The 19,541-nt window shown below is 44.6% G+C and overlaps 1 protein-coding gene across 12 annotated transcripts in view; it reads right to left on the bottom strand.

The window, feature by feature from the left end:
- LOC144721414 (complement C3-like) overlaps positions 1 to 19,541 on the bottom strand; it is a 366,684-nt gene that overhangs the window by 325,735 nt on the left and 21,408 nt on the right. For 9 of the 12 annotated variants that reach the window (XM_078599019.1, XM_078599026.1, XM_078599018.1 and 6 more), the window contains exon 3: positions 1,120 to 1,306. In XM_078599019.1, coding sequence (XP_078455145.1) covers positions 1,120 to 1,306 — 187 coding nt within the window. Of the gene's footprint in view, positions 1 to 1,119; positions 1,307 to 7,157; positions 7,335 to 15,554; positions 15,590 to 19,541 lie in introns of all 12 variants that reach the window. The other 3 variants (XM_078599020.1, XM_078599027.1, XM_078599021.1) reach the window with 3 other exon arrangements.

Here is a 19,541-nt window from a genome sequence, read left to right as displayed (position 1 = left end):
CAGCTAGCCTCCCCTAGGTCCCCCTAGGTCCCCCTAGCCAGAGGGCTGATATATGGATGAAGTGGTCCCAGTGAGTAGGACACGCTAGCACGAAGGCTATACCTTCCCAGGGTATCGGGTGGAGGGGCCGATACCCCTTTGTGCTAGGGACCTCGTGTTATAGTTGTTACTGTTAAAAAAACGTGTTGCCTCCAGAAGAAGACTGTGTCTCCATAATTACCACTACACTACCAATTATCCACCTCCAGCACTGATTCGTATTATAATATTCTCCTCGAAATTTTGTTTTGATTAAACACAGCTACATTTCTAACATTTCAGAAAGTGAGGTAGTCTTTCATGAATACCTAAACAATAATTAACCAGACCTCCTTCCTTTATACACCCGCAGTATCAATAAGGGTGGCCACTGAATTCAAACTATGAACCTCTACATCAAGTAACAAATACTACTGCTAGGTCAAATCAACGCCCCAGAGTATTTGGTCTACTCTCTCAACTCTCTCAAGCTGACCAGGCAGGTTGGAAGAGATGGGCTTACCCACGCATCACCCCACCACATGCGATCTGTGGATTACCCATTTATACTGCTGGGTGGACAGAGCTGGGCCAGGGGGTTTTGATCAACTTTCCCAGTTGTTTCAACTGCCTTGTAAACATGTTATGTTTATTGCTCTAACCATTCATATACGTGCAGGAAACCAGTCATAATTTTTTCTTTTTTTCAAATAGTGATTTGTGCCAAGTTTGAGACCACATCACAATGCATGGGTGCTTCGTACGGCAGAAGCAAAAAGTTGAAAACAAGAAACAGTCACATCCTTATCAATCTTGTATTGCTACTACCATGGTGAGAGTTCCCACTCAATGATTCCTCCACTCATGTTGAGGACTCGGTCGACCAGAATGACCGTTTTATTTCATCCAGTGTTCATCCACTACACTGCATGTCACAGCAACACCCTCACTCGCCTACTCACTCGCTCACATATTCACCCACTAACTCATTCACCAACTCACTCACATACTCACTGACTCAATCACACAATTACCCACTCACTCGCTCACTCACCCAATCATTGACTCAAGATTTTAACAAACCTAGTACACACACAGTACCTTTCTCATCTGGTGTGTAGATAGGTTTGTCAGTCTGGACAACAACATGCCCTGATCGAAATGAGAGCAGTGCATGGGCCATGATCTCCTTATTAAAGGAATTTGACTCCACCTTGGCCACCAGCTGGACATGATGCTTTGTTGATTGAGAATTTGTTTTATCTGGGTTCTCAATGTCAAGCGCGAGCTGTAAAAAAAACATGCATAATCATCCTATTATCACATTCACTACAGGCAAAATGATAAATAGTGCACCACTTGCAATGCACATGTGGGCTGTTTCTACGCAAAAGGGTATCACAAATTTCTGGCATATAAAGCAACAAATATATACAATACACAAAACTTAATACAATTCAACATGGTAGGCTTCTCGACCAATATTTTTTAAAATAATAATTAGTTCATGGGCTTCTGTTGACGTTAGGCCCAAGTGAGCAGTGCTCAGAGAGACCTCTGTAACCCTGCCTGCTTGTCTACCTTTTCTCTTTTATTAAAATTACCTATTTTAAGATTTATTATATTTGCTTAAGATGATTTTTTTGGGTTATATCACGTAAATATAAATGTCGTTAAACCCGCCACCACCCGACACATTGAATTAGTAAGGTTTGCCACTATAAAAAATGCGAATTAGTTACTAGTTCAGCACACAAGTGTGTTGGAGAGAAAATCCACAACATTTATAATTCGAGTACGACGTTTCATCGGTAATAATAACTAGCATCATCAGGCGACAGCCAGAATTGTGGAAAAATTATCCTGTTTCCGTCTCAAATAGAGGGATACATTTGATGTGATTTCTTGATATTCTGCTTGGGTGCAACCGAAACGGTAAAATAACACACTGCGTTCACCAAAAGAAAACACACACTGACGCCTATCTGAATACAGTCACACCATCACCCCACAGAGTATTCCTCTCTCATCAAGATGCTCATACATTGGGCTGAGAAATTGTCAGATGGTGAAAGTCTGAGGAGTGAGATTAAACATGTTAAATTGTTATGATGCACAAATCAACAGGGCACTGATTACCAAAACTAAATGAAATAGCACAAGTGTTGAAACTGATCAAGCAATGAAAACGATTAAAATACCATACATTGCGGGAGTAACTGATAAACTAGCTAGATATTTAGAGGAACAAACCATCAGAGTGAGATTTGGCATGGTACATAAAATACAGAAACTAATATCTGGTACTAAAGATGTATTGCCGAAGCTATCAAGAGAAGGTGTACCAGATTAATAGCTCCTGTGGCAAATGCTATGTTGGTCAGATGGGACGAATGATCAGCATAAGACTAAACAAGTATAACCCGTAAAAACAAAGTTTTTCACTATAAATCCTTTATATGCGTGGCGGCTAGAGTCCTCTCATCCTCTGGCTTGAGATGGCTGCCACCTATGGGTCAGATGATTGCATGGCAGCATTAAGCAATTGGTAATTAAATATAATATTTTTGTCCTAAAAAGTGTAACATTTTGGCGTCATCTGGTCCAACCCATGTGAGACTAGGCTCTAAGGAAAGCTGTCTCGGGTGTGGACCAATCAACTTCAAGGACAGTGCATACATTATCAGAGTTATGTTTTTTGTTTGTATTATGACTGCAGGTATTGTGGTCTATGCAAACATGACTCCTTGTAAAAAAGGTGTCAGTTTTGTTGCCAGATAGAAGGGTAAAAAACAATTATCATATGTTTACCTGTTCTGATAGCAACATTCTTAGTGTAGTTTCAAAGTATGTTATCAAGTTATACACTGTTTCATTGCATGACAAAACTGGTCATCGTTTGTCGATGGTGATTAACTTTGAGCAGCCAATATTTGCTATTTTTGGACCCAACATCGGCATAATGTACATGCATAATGTAAATTATGTATGTTGATTAACTGTGAATAACCCAACCAAGAATAGATATCTATTGCAATTTATATGAATACATTAACCCCCACTCTGGTCTTCACAGCTGATTGGATCACAAATGATTACATCACATTTATCCCTATATTTAAGACCGAAACAGGATTTCTCCACAATTCTGGCTGTTGGCTTGTTGTAATTACCGGCACAACGTCGAACTCGAATTGTAAATGTTGTGGGTTTACTCTTCAACACACCGGTGTGTTGAACCAGTAGCTAATTGACATGTTTTGCTTACGTGACAAACCTTATTAATTCAGTGTCGGGGCAAGAAACCTCTATAATGGATAATATTGGCCACGAAAGCCTACATGTTAAAGATTATATTTCTTGTCTATTACCTACCCCTGGAGAATTGAAGGAAGTTTAGACGCATATTCTCCCCTGCCCACCACTCTGTCTCAGAATCATAATATGTATTTATACTGGAGGAATCCAATAAGCTATAAAGATCTTTTTCACAGCTGTCCAGTCGAGGCAGGTCATAACGTTACAACAAAAAATAATACAAAAACACGAGAAGAGCGCGAATAATAGGAAAGGTAAAAAAAAGTCAATTTAAAAATATGTACTGACCAACTCGGATATGATAAGAATTAGAGGGACTTTTATTTAACGAGCACCATCGGTATAATACACACCCTACGTGGGTTCATACTCGACAGTCGCTCGCCAATACACAACACTACATGGGTTGCTAGCCTATACATAACACGAACCGTCTAACACCGACGGCGCTGAACCGAGACAGCCAACAACTATCTAGGAGCGCAATAAACGAGTGAAGACGACAGCGACAATGGCGACGAGACAGCGACGATGGTAACAATCTTGAACAGCACGACGGGGATCCCACTCCAATAACAGCCACGAGGTCCCTCACAGGGGCCCTTCTTATACTCTCAGCGTGGCCTCGCTCCGCCCTGGCCACGCCTCCACTCTGGAACCTACTAGCGAGTTCCCGAGGCTTCCCAACGGGCCCCATTCTGTGACCTTTCCCCTACATGTCCCGCTCTAGTGTCTATCATGGCCTTCTGACTTCAATACTGCCGGAGACCACAGTTCCCCTTTTTCACCAGCAGCCAGCACTATGACACTCCAAATATACAGTGAGGGAAAAAAGTATTTTATCCCCTGCTTATTTTGTACGTTTGCCCACTGACAAAGAAATGATCAGTCTATCATTTTAATGGTAGGTTTATTTGAACAGTGAGAGACAGAATAACAACAAAATCCAGAAAAACGCATGTCAGAAATGTTACAAAATTGATTTGCATTTTAATGAGGGAAATAAGTATTTGACCCCCTCTCAATCAGAAAGATTTCTGGCTCCCAGGTGTCTTTTATACAGATAACAAGCTGAGATTAGGAGCACACTCTTAAAGGGAGTGCTCCTAATCTCAGCTTGTTACCTGTATAAAAGACACCTGTTCACAGAAGCAATCAATCAATCAGATTCCAAACTCTCCACCAATGGCCAAGACCAAAGAGCTCCCCAAGGATGTCAGGGACAAGATTGTAGACTTCAGCTTGTTACCTGTATAAAAGACACCTGTTCACAGAAGCAATCAATCAATCAGATTCCAAACTCTCCACCATGGCCAAGACCAAAGAGCTCCTCAAGGATGTCAGGGACAAGATTGTAGACCTACACAAGGCTGGAATGTGCTACAAGACCATCGCCAAGCAGCTTGGTGAGAAGGTGACAACAGTTGGTGCGATTATTCGCAAATGGAAGAAACACAAAAGAACTGTCAATCTCCCTCGGCCTGGGGCTCCATGCAAGATCTCATCTAGTGGAGTTGCAATGATCATGAGAACAGTGAGGAATCAGCCCAGAACTACACGGGAGGATCTTGTTAATGATCTCAAGGCAGCTGGGACCATAGTCACCAAGAAAACAGTTGGTAACACACTACGCCGTGAAGGACTGAAATCCTGCAGCGCCCGCAAGGTCCCCCTGCTCAAGAAAGTACATATACATGCCCGTCTGAAGTTTTCCAATGAACATCTGAATGATTCAGAGGACAACTGGGTGAAAGTATTGTGGTCAGATGAGACCAAAATGGAGCTCTTTGGCATCAACTCAACTCGCCGTGTTTGGAGGAGGAATGCTGCCTATGACCACAAGAACACCATCCCCACCGTCAACCATGGAGGTGGAAACATTATGCTTTGGGGGTGTTTTTCTGCTATGTCGATGAGTATGCCAACAATGAGAGTGAGCGCCTTCTTTACATTCAACTGAATCAAAACCGCCTGCGTGTGAACAGTTTGCTCATCTCTGGGACGCCATCAATACCAAAGGAGATGCAAACGGTCACAATGTGGGCAGATTAGTTATTTTGCCTTCGTCCTTCACAGCTCCACCAAGATACATGCATGAGAGACTCAGGATGCCATGACGTACATTAGCCAATATGCTACGCCCCATCTCTTCATCACCTTCACTTGCAATCCCAAATGAAAGGAGATCCAGGTTTACCTTCATCCAAACCAAAAGCCACCAGACAGACATGAAATCTTAGCGAGGGTCTTAAAACTCAAAGTTGATGACCTCATGATGCTTATTACGACCAATGAAGGCAACGTCTTTGGATAGACAAGCAGTCACCTGCACACCATTGGGTGGCAAAAACGTTGTCTTCCTCATGCTCACATTTCGCTATGGATGAGGGAAACAATTCATGAAAGTCACATTGACACATTTATCAGTGCTGAGCTACCTCACCCCCATCAAGACCCTGCCATTTTCCTATGTGGTCTGCAACCAAATGGCCCATGGCCCATGTGGCCAGTTCTATCAAAATGTTCCATGTATGCAAGACCACAGGTGTACTAAGAGGTATCCACGGAACTACTTGAAAGACTCAGTTGGCCCATCATGCTATCCTCTATATCATCACAGAAATACTGAGCATGGTGGATTTCAAACAACGCTCAGACCTGCCACTAACTCGCTAATTAAGGTTCACAACTGGTGGATCTCGATTTAAAGCTTTCGTGACTGCAGGGATTCATCTTCTTGGTTTTTTCGGTAAAGTCACGTAGAAGGGAAGTAATAAAATAATAAAAAGAAAACATAATCAAATAATTCTCACGACGTTTCGGCTACAACGCAATGCCAAGCTAGGAGCTTATATATAAGCTGAGTTGGGGGTGTAAGAAGAGCGCCTTAACAAAAGAATGTGCATATCAAGAGGAATTTAGCATATTCATGGGAAATGCGTAGGAGGTGGTTAGGGGGGTTTCAAAGTCATAATGCATGGGCATAATATGACTTTGAACCCCCCCCCGCCCACCTCCTACGCATTTCCCATGAATATGCTAAATTCCTCTTGATATGCACATTATTTTGTTAAGGCGCTCTTCTTATACCCCCAACTCAGCTTATATATAAGCTCCTAGCTTGGCAGTGTCTCATTCTTCACCTGAAGACGGCTGCTTGCGTTGTAGCCGAAACGTCGTGAGAATTATTTTATTATGTTTTATTTTTATTATTTTATTACTTCCCTTCTACGTGACTTTACCGAAAAAACCAAGAAGATGAACTGGTGGATCGTTCCCGACTGCCCTCTATTGTGCAAAATCTTCCAGGCCCACTTTCATGTGAAATTCTGGTATTCTAAAAAAAGCCATCAAATATATTTGCCAATACATCAACAAATGCTCTGACATGGCTGTCTTTGCCTTACAGAACAGAGGAGCAAAGTGTGCATGAGCTCAAACTTTTTTTCCAAGGAACAATGAGGCCATTTCCAGAATTCTTTAGATTCCCCATCCATGACCGTTCCCCCACAGTCGTCCATTTGGAACATCACCTCCAAAATGGTCAACACATCTACGTCACCAAAGGAAATGCCCAACAACAGGCCATGGCTCCACAAGATACCACCCTTATGGCGTTCTTTGTTTTGTGCCCAAGTGACCCATTTGCTGCCAACCTGCTCTACCATTAAGTTCCCTCCTACTACACATGGACTGCTAAAAAATGGAAACGACGGGCTGCTGACGGTGAATCTGATGCCTTAGGACGAGTCTACACAGTTCATCCCAACAATCAGCAGTGTTACTTTCTCCCAATGCTTCTCCATGTTGCCAAAGGGCACCTCTAAACAGTGGAAGGAGTTGTCTGTCAAACATATAGGGAAGCTTGCAATCTTCGTGCAATTCTTGCGCATGATTGCCATCTTCATAAAGCTATGACAGAAGCTTCTGTTGGTCAGTCCCCTTTCCAACTTCTGCATGAATCTTCAAGTTTGCAGCCCATCTAAATCCATGGGACTCTGGCAAAAATACAAAGAGGGCATGAGTGAGGACATCCTCCACGGAGCTCAATGAGAAAATCCAAACCTCGACGTCAACTTTTCTGATGTCATTTTCAAACAGGCCATCATCCTCAAACAGGCCATCATCCTCATTCAGGACAAACTGCACTCCATTGGTGGAAAATACCTCACGTCTATGGGACTACCAACACCCTACAGCAGGGGTGTCCAAACTTTTTGCAAAGAGGGCCAAATTTGATAAAGTGAAGATGCCCGGGGGCCAATAGTTCCTTCAGACATTTTTTTAACCACAAAAGTTACGTGAAAATACACACTGTTATAAAAAAAAAATCATTGTTACAATTACCTTTATTTTTCAAATGACAATGTAACCAAATATAAGCCACTCAGGCAGACGTGAACAACTCTAAAACACAATTCTGCCTTTCATTAAGTCAGATAACATTGAACAAACTGTATAGAATACCTTAAATTTCCATGAGTTAAATATCTTTGCCTCATGAACATTTTAAACAGGAGTTATAAGTAATGCAAAGTGGTCTTTAATCATTAAACTTTAAAACAAGTGAATTTTGCCCTTGTATTTTACAAGATCTTTCAGAAAGCCATAGTTTGTGTCACATCTACATGTACATAACATCAATAGTCATAACCAAATCTTATTCAAGAGTTTAATCAAACAAGTGCCATAAGTCCAAGGGCATTAGTGTGCTTTAGGCTTGTCACTGGTAATAGTGACAGATGTTACCGTTCAAAACACTCAATTTCAGATTGATCAAGGAACAGATAACTTGCTGACACTAATAAGAAGGGTGATACTGAGATCTAGATTTCAGTAAAAAGACCAGGTCTGGCTTGAGGGCAGTGGTTGAGATGCGTAAAATGTCACGCAAGTGGGAGTCACTCATCCTTGACCTCCATCGGTTCTTGTTTAAGTTCATGACTGAGAATGTTTGCTCACACAAATATGTGGAGCCGAATAAGCTCAGCATTTTCTTAGCGAATGACCGCATTTCTGGAAACCTGCTTTTGTTCAGCTGCCGTTAAAAGTCAACAAGAGAACACTGCTGGTCTTTTCTGCGGCACTCATCGTCACACTGCAGTTCAATGAGCTCCAGCTGCAGCTGTGGAGGAGCATCATCAGGGTCCACGGAGAAGTGAGAAGAGAAAAGCAACATGTCCTTTTCAATAACTGCAAAGTCCCGAAAGCGTTTGTTAAATTCCACAGAAAAAGATGTGATAGCTGTTGCATAACTCTTCATTTGTGCACCGATGTTGTCCTGTGGGAAACTGTCAATGACCTCTTTCAAAGCTGGGAAGTGCGCGGTGCAGGGTTCTGTTTCAGACAAGTGTCTTTGGAAAAGTTGCATTTTTGTTCCAAAGGCCTTGATGTGAGCGTATAGCTGGCTCACCAGTGCATCTTTTCCTTGAAGATTAACATTCAGCGCATTCAGATGCTTCGTTATGTCAACCAAAAAAATCCAGATTTGACAGCCATACAGGATCGGACAGTTCTTCCATTGGTTGTCCCTTCTCACCAAAAATTTTCCAATTTCCTCTTTGAGAGAGAAAAATCGCTGCAGTGCGGACCCCCGAATTAGCCACCTCATATTGTTGTGATATATTATGTCACCGTATTCAGCCTGGATGTCCCGCAAGAAGTGCTGAAACTGTCGGTGGGATAGAGCTTTAGAGTGAATAGAATTGATTGCCTTTGCCACTGGTTTCATAACATCGTCAAATTTGAGTTGTTTGGCTTAGAGAGCCTGCTGGTGAATGATACAGTGAAGTTGAATAGCGTTACCTGCTTCTTCGCTGACTTTATTGCAGATCAGTGTGGACACTCCACTTCGCTCACCAGCCATGGCAGGCGCACCATTGATAACGATCCCAGAAATTTTACTCCATGGTAGTTTCATATCATCAACAGCTTCACAAACATAAACGAATAAATATGTTCCTCTGGTTTGCCCTTTAAGACTTTTGAGGTCAAGCAGCTCCTCTATCACGTTCATGTTGCCATCAACTCCTCTTAAAAAATAAGTAGTTGTGCAGTGTCAGATGCATCGGTGCTTTCATTGCAGGCTAATGAGACATAGTCAAAAGCCACTCCCCTGTCCCCCAGTTGTCTCTGAATATCTGGCGATATGTCCTCAACTCTCCGTGCCACAGTGTTGCGTGCCAGGCAAACATTCATAAATTCTTGCTTCTTCTCGGGGCAAATGTTCTCGAGCATTTTCATGACACAGTCTTTGATAAACGCACCTTCAGTAAAAGGTTTGCCATGTTTAGCTATTAATATGGCCACTTCGTAGCTGGCTTTGGTGATGTTTCCCTTTGACTCACAGGCCCGCGTGAAGAATCGCTGTTGCGATGCCAGAGCAGCTTGGCGTTGCTTCACTTTTTCAGCGGTCACTCCCTGTTAGCTTGTCGTATGTTGTAGCATGTTTAGTCTCGGAGTGTCTCTTTACGTTGAAATCCTTAAACAAGGCAACCGTCTCTTTACAAATTAGACAAACGCAATTGCCTCGATTTTCAGTGAAGAAGTATGTAATTCCCATCGCTCCTGAAAGCTCGGCCCTCACTGTCAACTTTAAAAAAAAAATTGCAGTCGCCATGGCATAAATGATTCGAGAAGGGTTCGAGGCACGGATGCAGAGCCAGAGAGCATTATAATGGTGCTGCCACCGTGTGGTGAAAGGAGGAATTACATCTTTAAAGTTTCATGATTTTTTTATTCTGACAGAACTAGCGAGCCATAAATAAGACCGAAGCTGCGGGCCGTATGAAATCTGGCCACGGGCCGTGATTGGCCCATGGGCCGGACTTTGGACATGCCTGCCCTACAGGGACATCCTGCATGCCCTTGCTCAAGAGATCCTACGTTAAATATGCTATTATGCTTTACAGCTTCTTAAATTTAGTTAGCAAAATTAACCAAAGCTGATAGTTGCACAAATAGAAGCCTACACGAAAATCTTGGAAGACATTGAGACTACAAATCGACTATTTTTTTCCTTGATGCACCTGCCAGTACTGGGAAGAACTTTGTTTTCAAACTGCTCCTCGCTAAGGCTCGCCAGACAGAGAAAATTGCTCTAGCTGTGGCATCATCGGGGATTGCTGTGTAAGTCGATGTGTATGTGTGAGTCAATGTGTGTGTGTTTGAGTGCATATGTGTGTGTGTTTAGGTCCATGTGTGTGTGTAAGTCGATGTGTGTGTGTTAGTCGATGTGTGTGTGTGTAAGTCCAAGTGTGCATGTCAGTCCATGTGTGTGTCAGTCGCTGTGTGTGTGTTAGTCGATGTGTGTGCATGGCTCCATGTGAGTGTGTCAGTCACTGTGTGTGGCTATGTGTGTCAGTCGATGTGTGTGTGTACATCGATGTGTATGTGTGTGAGTCCATATGTGTGCTTAGGTCGATGTGTGTGTGAGAGTCTACGTATGTGTGTGTTTGAGTCGCTGTATGTGTGTACGTCGATTTGTGAGTGTAACTCCATGTGTGTGTACAGTGAGGGAAAAAAGTATTTGATCCCCTGCTGATTTTGTACGTTTGCCCACTGACAAAGAAATGATCAGTCTATAATTTTAATGGTAGGTTTATGTGAACAGTGAGAGACAGAATAACAAAAAAATCCAGAAAAAAGCATGTCAAAAATGTTATAAATTGATTTGCATTTTAATGAGGGAAATAAGTATTTGACCCCTCTGCAAAACATGACTTAGTACTTGGTGGCAAAACCCTTGTTGGCAATCACAGAGGTCAGACGTTTCTTGTAGTTGGCCACCAGGTTTGCACACATCTCAGGAGGGATTTTGTCCCACTCCTCTTTGCAGATCTTCTCCAAGTCATTAAGGTTTCGATGCTGACGTTTGGCAACTCGAACCTTCAGCTCCCTCCACAGATGTTCTATGGGATTAAGGTCTGGAGACTGGCTACGCCACTCCAGGACCTTAATTTGCTTCTTCTTGAGCCACTCCTTTGTTGCCTTGGCCGTGTGTTTTGGGTCATTGTCATGCTGGAATACCCATCCACGACCCATTTTCAATGCCCTGAGGGAAGGAGGTTCTCACCCAAGATTTGACGGTACATGGCCCCGTCCATCGTCCCTTTGATGCAGAAAAACACCCCCAAAGCATAATGTTTCCACCTCCATGTTTGACGGTGGGGATGGTGTTCTTGGGGTCATAGGCAGCATTCCTTCTCCTCCAAACACGGCGAGTTGAGTCGATGCCAAAGAGCTCCATTTGACCACAACACTTTCACCCAGTTGTCCTCTGAATCATCCAGATGTTAATTGGCAAACTTAAGACGGGCATGTATATTTGCTTTCTTGAGCAGGGGGACCTTGTGGGCGCTGCAGGATTTCAGTCCTTCACGGCGTAGTGTGTTACCAACTGTTTTCTTGGTGACTATGGTCCCAGCTGCCTTGAGATCATTGACAAGATCCTCCCGTGTAGTTCTGGGCTGATTCCTCACCGTTCTCATGATCATTGCAACTCCACGAGGTGAGATCTTGCATGGAGCCCCAGGCCGAGGGAGATTGACAGTTATTTTGTGTTTCTTCCATTTGCGAATAATCACACCAATTGTTGTCACCTTCTCACCAAGGTGCTTGGCGATGGTCTTGTAGCCCATTCCAGCCTTGTGTAGGTCTACAATCTTGTTCCTGACATCCTTGGAGAGCTCTATGGTCTTGGCCATGGTGGAGAGTTTGGAATCTGATTGATTGCTTCTGTGAACAGGTGTCTTTTATACAGGTAACAAAGCTGAGATTAGGAGCACTCCCTTTAAGAGTGTGCTCCTAATCTCAGCTCGTTACCTGTATAAAAGACACCTGGGAGCCAGAAATCTTTCTGATTGAGAGGGGGTCAAATATGTATTTCCCTCATTAAAATGCAAATCAATATATAGCATTTTTGACATGCGTTTTTCTGGATTTTCTTGTTATTATTCTGTCTCTCACTGTTCAAATAAACCTACTATTAAAATTATAGACTGATCATTTCTTCGTCAGTGGGCAAACGTACAAAATCAGCAGGAGATCAAATACCTTTTTTTCCTCACTGTATCTAAATTGGATGTCATCTCTCACCATTTCAGCCATCCAGCCCTTGTTCTTGTTCACATCTCTCCTTCTAGTGATCCATTAGTAAACACTATTGCACACATGTAATTAAACTCGTTCGTCTTCATTAACTGGTCACTTCCAATCTGCAATCCTCCTTCTGAAATATTTCCACTGATATTTGCCACCATATAGAAAACCCTAAATTCTTGAGAGTGACATTACATCCACATCTCCAAGGCATATAGGATACTCTCCAGAAGAAATGTTTTTTCTGGTCTCCAAACTCCTCCTATAGCAAATCAGCAAAAATGTAAATACTAAATTTACAACTGTTTGACCATGCCCCGGTGCTCACCAAGTTAATTCTTAATCCTGAAGAGGTGATGCATAGCATTTGGTCCCTGGACACGAGGCTACTCGCTGAAAAGTAGGTCATGGAGGAGATAACAACAAAAATGTAAGAATTCATGATGAGTCAATCCCCAATGTCCATCCTGATCATATGGGATACCCTTAAAGCCTTCTTGAGAGTCTCATTAATTAAAAAAGAGGCTCGAAGACTGAGGGATATTAAAGATAAACAACACGCACTGGAAACGAAACTCAGCTCCTTCCTTTAATATTCAAAGGTTACACAAACTCAAAACATTGAGGGAAATCAACTCTCCCAAATTGGAGATAGATACGATTCTTAACGACCAAACCACATGACTATATATGAAAGACGTCCCTCCCATGACTCCTCACCTTTTACAGGAAAGATCATAGTTTGAATGGTTAAGATCAGATGGAAATGCACTGACATAGCCTGCATCCAAAATGAAATGGGTCGCCCCCTTCACAAATGTCAAGGAAATAAATGCCCACTTTAAATGCTTTCACAAGGGCCTATACACGTCACACTCCCTTACAAGTGAAAAATAGACACTTACCTCCGCAAAATCTTCCTTCCTAGACTGACCTTCCCTCTGGTAGGAAAGGTGGAATGGTCCTTTATTATGCAGGAGTTGAACTATGCATTGGCATCATAACCATCTGGTAAGGCTCCACGCCCAAATCAGTTCCCCGTCCAGCTCTGAAAAGGCGGTTGGGGGCCCCTATTACTTCCCACATACTGGGAACCATTAATGCCTGGGAGGCCCTCGAGGGAAAAACCAGGTATTCAGACGCTGTCTTTCCGACAGACCTGATCTTCACCTGAGGACGGCTGCTTGCGTTGTGGCCGAAACGTCGTGAGAATTATTTTATTATTTTTACTTTTATTTTTTTATTATTTCTCTTCTACGTGACTTTACCGAAAGAACCAAGAAGATGAATCCCTGCAGTCACGAAAGCTTTAAATCGAAAAATAAAAACCAGGTACTTTACGAATTCAGAACCCGACCCAAGCAAGTGAGAAAACTACAGGCCAATTTCCCAAATGGATTTAGACAATTAACTGCTCACAAAAATCTAAGCAAGTAGACTTAAAAAATCCTTCTCTCATTAATAGGAGAGACACAAATAGGTTTTGTTAGAAACAGAGACTCAGCGAACAACACCAGAGACCAGTTGAATACGATAGATATTTCCACCAAGGAAAAGCTCACTGCCTATGCCCTGACATTGGACGAAGAGAAAGCATTTGACAGGGTTGAGTGGGCCTTTCTTTTTCGGGTGATGGAAAATGTTGCATCCCCTCCACATTCATTAATAAATGCATTATCATATTCTTGGTTATTTCGGTAAAGTCACGTAGAAGGGAAATAATAAATGCTTTTTTTCAAAATTTCTTGCTGTGGATTTCACACCTGATGATTGCTTGTGTTGCAGTCGAAACGTCGTGATAATTGGTATTGTTTTATATTTATATTTTATTATTTCCCTTCTACGTGACTTTACCGAAAGAACCAAGAATATGAATCCCTGCAGTCACGAAAGCTTTAAATCAAAATGCATTCTCCTTTATGGAAATTCTTCTGGCACAGTGATAACCAACGAACTGATTTCCCCAACCTTTCCATTAGGTAGGGGCACCAGGCAACCATGCCTCCTTTTGCTTATCTTGTTTACGTTGGTGATAGAACCACTTGCGGAAAGTATTAGAAGCAACTGTAATGTGGCTGGAGTATACGTAAAGGGACAAGCGATAACAACAATTTGCATGCAGACGATGTACTATTGACATTAACATAGCCTATGCCCTATATTCCCACTCTCCTATCCTTTATCACAAAATACAAAGAAGCCTCAGATTGTAAATCAGAACTCTTCCCCATCTCGGCTAAACCCATTGAGGGACTCTCGCCATTCAGGTGGGGCCCGACTCAAATCAAACACCTAGGGGTCATAATAACCTCTTTGTCTCCCACTCTTTTCCAGAGGAAGTTCCAACCGTGCTTCAAGAAACCGTGATGTCGCTTTCTGCTCTGAAGGACATCTTTCTATTCATTTCTAACTGTGCCTACCTGGCATAAAATTACCTTCCAAAACGTATTTATCATCTTCGGACTGTCCCTACCCACATTCCCAAATCTTTAAAACTCCTCATTTGCATATTGCGTCATTTATTTGAAACTACAAGATGGTGAGAATTGATTAATACTTACTTACACTAGCGAGGAAGGAGGGAAGCTTGGCCCTTCCCAACTTTCTTAAATACCACCGATCAATTGCCCTCCTCAATATTAAATGGATGAACTCGGAGAGGAGGGGGATATGAAAGGAATGTGAAGAAAGCTCTGTCAGCCCCTAGGCCAGGGGTCGGCAACCTACGGCTCCGGAGCCGCATGCGGCTCTTTACGGGCTGCTTCTTGACGATATGTACGTATGTACAGTATGTACTCAGATGCATTGCGGCTCTTGAAATACTGAATTTTGTACCGAATTGGAAAGAATTGGCTCTTCTTGTTATTTTGGTTGCCGACCCCTGCCCTAGGCCCTCATGGCTATTATTCTAGCTTCTACTAAAGATAGAATATGGGGCTTTAAACCATTGTGGAATGCAACTGCCACCTTAGGAGTTGACAGAGACAAGCAGGTCTCGATCTCCTCCTTCCTCCACAGATTGTCTCCTCTCTGGGGTGACCCATCCCTTAAAATAGAGGGTAAAGGGATCAAATGGCCAATGTGGAAAATAGCTAACAATAACAAGGTATGGTACTTACTTATAGAAGATGGAGAAATGTAATAATTCCAGCACCTGCAATCCCGAAAAAGCATATTCAAGTTGCATTTCTATAGCAAACGCTGTTAATGAACCTCCCAGTACACGACAGATGCAGGGCATGAACCACCACCCAGACACTGCGATGGCTGGGAGTGGCCTAAGTACCACTCTGCCTGTAATACTTAACCTACCTAAAAACACAGATCCAGAACTCTCTGCCTGAAGGACTCTGAAGCAATCAGTGAATGGAATTTCTCCAGGGCTCTCTCTCTCTGCAGGAATCTGTATCTATCTAAATAATCTGAAACGACATGTAAGAAACGTTTCTCCTTTGACTATCTCTGCCTATAAACTGAAATGTAAAATATGAGCACAAACAATGAGCCAGTATTATACCTTTGAAATTAACATTCACGGATATCACCTAAATCACACCTGTTGAAATCTGAAAAACACAGTAACCAGTTAACCACTTTACCTAGAGCCTGCATTATCATGAGTATAAAATAACTATCTGACCTGAACGATTTGACAAACGTTGAAAAATAATTTCAAAGTTATGGTCTGATGCATGGCTCATGTGCGCACACCTCCATTATACTGTACCATGAAGATGTTTTAAATTTGCTCCTGTTCCCATATTTTTCTCTGTCTCCAAAATATTTGAAAACATGATTTCTCCCAAGAATGACTCGCGTCACTTTACTCCCGTCCATTATTTATCAGCTGCTCTGGGCTCAGCAGACTCTTCTCTCCAACACTACAGAAGATGAAGCCTCGTGCACTTTTTTTAGGCGAGGTCAGGCTTCACGTAATCAGGCTGCATCTCCTATACGCGCCTCTTGCACTCCCGCAGCCCAGCATCACACTCTCCGAGCGCACCGCATCGCCCACAGGCACCAACAGCACAGGTTGAAATGGTGGAGCCGCCTGCCTCAAGTTCCACCCTGTTAACATTAAATTTGAGGCACGAACGTGGTAGTCCGCACAGCCGGGAAAACCTGCTCTACGCCGGAGGCGACCTTACAGCCACCCGCACCGCTACGCCATGGTGCGCCATGCCCGTCTCTCTCTCCCTCTCAAGTCAGCAGCAACAATATTTTAAAATATATAAACAAATAATAATAAAAACTAAGTAAAATCGCTGTACAGATGATAAAAGTGACGTGCATAGTAGAAATAGAGTCCCCCGTGGGTTCCTCCTCCCTCCTGTTACTCTCAATCTGGGCTTCTCGCCTTCTGTCCCTTAGACACCTCCCCTCCCGCAATCCACAGGGCCGAATCGAGCAAGGGGCAGAATGAGGGGGGACGGGGAGAACAGCTTGCAAGGGCTGCTACATGTGAAGTATTGGAAATGACGGCAGGAAACTCCTTGACGGGTAACACACTTTTAATTAAATCTTGACTTGTCACGATACAACGTGTGGTCTCTATTCTTCTGACTACTTGTCACGATACAACGTGTGGTCTCTATTCTTCTGACTACTTGTCACGATACAACGATGCAACGTGTGACCTCTATTACTCTGACTGCACACTTCACTTAGCTCGTGTAGACTCTATGCCTCTGGCTACACACGCATCACTCGTCTCGTGTAGACCCTATGCCTCTGGCTACACACGCATCACTCGTCTCGTGTAGACCCTATGCCTCTGGCTACACATGCATCACTCGTCTCGTGTAGACCCTATGCCTCTGGCTACACACGCGTCACTCGTCTCGTGTAGACCCTATGCCTCTGGCTACACATACTGCATGCTCACACTGCATGCTCACCCTACACTCCGCCTCTGGGTTACACAGAGTCCCGGTCCCTACAGGACAGCGGGACTGGGTACCACAGGGCCCTATCTCTTCCTCTCCGCCTTCAGTCTTCGCTGGTTACACTCTCCCCGTGCGCCTGTGCGCATCACCTTATATAGTCCCTGCTCACTGGAGACGGAGCGGATGCGGACCTCGACGTGAGCATCGCTCCTTAGTTAACCAATCACGACGCGCTATTTCTACGATCCGTTTTCCCCCAGCGCGTGTTTCCACTACCCAACCAATCACGCCGCGCTGCCACCCGATCACTCCCTCTCAAGCGCGTCACCGGCACACACAGCCAATCACTATGCGCTGGCACCCGATCCCTACCCCAGCGCGTATCACCACTACATCACCCCCTCCCACATAGCTCGCAGCCGGCCCGGCTGCTAACCAACAACACAACATAACGTTAACACAACAAAAACCCCACCCCCCAGTGTGCCCCGTAACGCAACAACAACAACACAACAGCAACCTATGTACAAATTGACAACTAACACAAGAAAAGTCAACAACAACACACACAACACCTCGATAAGAAGCTATGTACAGCCCGACGAACAACACAATAAAAGCGATTTCCAGAAAATGAACGCGCCCAGCGTCCCTGTGACTAAACGCAGTGACGAGGCGCTCCAGCTTCCTCGACTCCTCACGTGGTAGGTCATAAAAAGTAGCGCGACCTGGCGCGAGTCCGTCTGGCCGGTCCGTCATATGGGACGGGATGCTGACGACCGTCCGGTGGCTCCGGCTGCTCTAGACGGCGCGGATCGGGCCTGAAAGGACCGGCCCCGCCGCGAAGATCCGGCCGCCGGTGGTCGGCAGCTGTCAGTTCCGAGACACCTGGGAGGAGATCAGGTGGAAACATGTGAGGATTAGGCAGAGACATTTCCCCCTTTGGGTCGTCGGTCACGTCACATGCTCGGCCCTCACGACACAAGGGGAGGCCATATGGAGGCGAGAACGGTTTCAGTCGGGAGGGGTGGACGTACCACCGTCGCTTTCCCCATTTTATCTGAACGCACTGGGGGCGTGCAACACGCACGACCTCCACGGGTCCCCGCCATGGCTTCAACAATTTAGGCGACGTAGCCAAAGGTGCCTGAGGGCAATGCAGCCAGGCCCTGTCACCTGGTTTCCAGTCGTGCACGGACACCTTCCGTGCACGCAACCGCTCGTTTGCAATTTGGCGAGCCCGCGAATTAAGCCGTGCGGCCTCCCTTGCCTCTGTCAGCTTATGAATATTAAATTTAATATGTTCTGCCAATTTTGAATTAGTTCGTGGTGCGGACAGGCCAAGCTGCATTTCCATGGGCGGGTCGGCTTCCCGACCGTACATCAGATAGAATGGGGAAAATCCCGTCACTGCATGGGGGGCCATTCTATACGCGGCGAGGACCCCCGGGACCTGCAGGTCCCAATCAACATGTGCCTCACACACCTGCTGGCACAGCATAGAAGTCAAAGTCTTGTGGAGTCTCTCCACCATCCCGTCCGTCTGCGGGTGGTACGGGGAGGTACGCACCTTCTTAGTACCCAACAGATCGCACACCTCTTGCAGCAATTTACTTGAAAAAATTTTCCCTTGGTCGGTCAGCAAGCGTTCGGGAGCCCCCTTGTCCAGGACGTAGCCCTGGACAAAGGCGTCCGTCACAGCCGCCGCCGACTGGTTGGCGAGTGGCCACGCCATAGGCCACCGGGTAAAATATTCGACCCCCACCAACAGGTACTTATTACCCCTAGGCGTGACTGGAAAAGGCCCCAGAATATCGAGCGCAACGAGCTCGTTAGTGCGCGAGACTTGAATAGATTGCAGCGGTGGATTAGCTGCCATGGGCGGTGGTTTCCGTCTGGCGCACTCAACGCATCCCTTCAGAATATTCACCACGTCACTCCCCATCCCCGGCCAATAATAGTCACGCTGAAGCAGGGCAAGCGTTTTGTTTACTCCCAAATGCAAGAGGCGTTCGTGTGCGGCCAAGACAACTTTCCCCCTCACAGCGGAAGGCACCACAAGTGCGTGCCGCCGGGACAAACTGTCCCATCTCATTAACATGCCTTGCTTAAGTACGTAGGAGCCAGTTCGCTCCTGGTCCTCTTTGGGACCCCCCACCCTGCGGCGCAATGCTAGCAGGGAGCTGTCCGCCATTTGGAGACGGCCCCACTCACTCAGCG

This window comes from Lampetra planeri, chromosome 11, assembly GCF_965212315.1.
Source record: "Lampetra planeri chromosome 11, kcLamPlan1.2.h2, whole genome shotgun sequence".
Taxonomy (NCBI): domain Eukaryota; kingdom Metazoa; phylum Chordata; class Hyperoartia; order Petromyzontiformes; family Petromyzontidae; genus Lampetra; species Lampetra planeri.
Note: the sequence above shows the minus strand (reverse complement) of the source record. Positions and strands in the feature narration are given on the sequence as shown.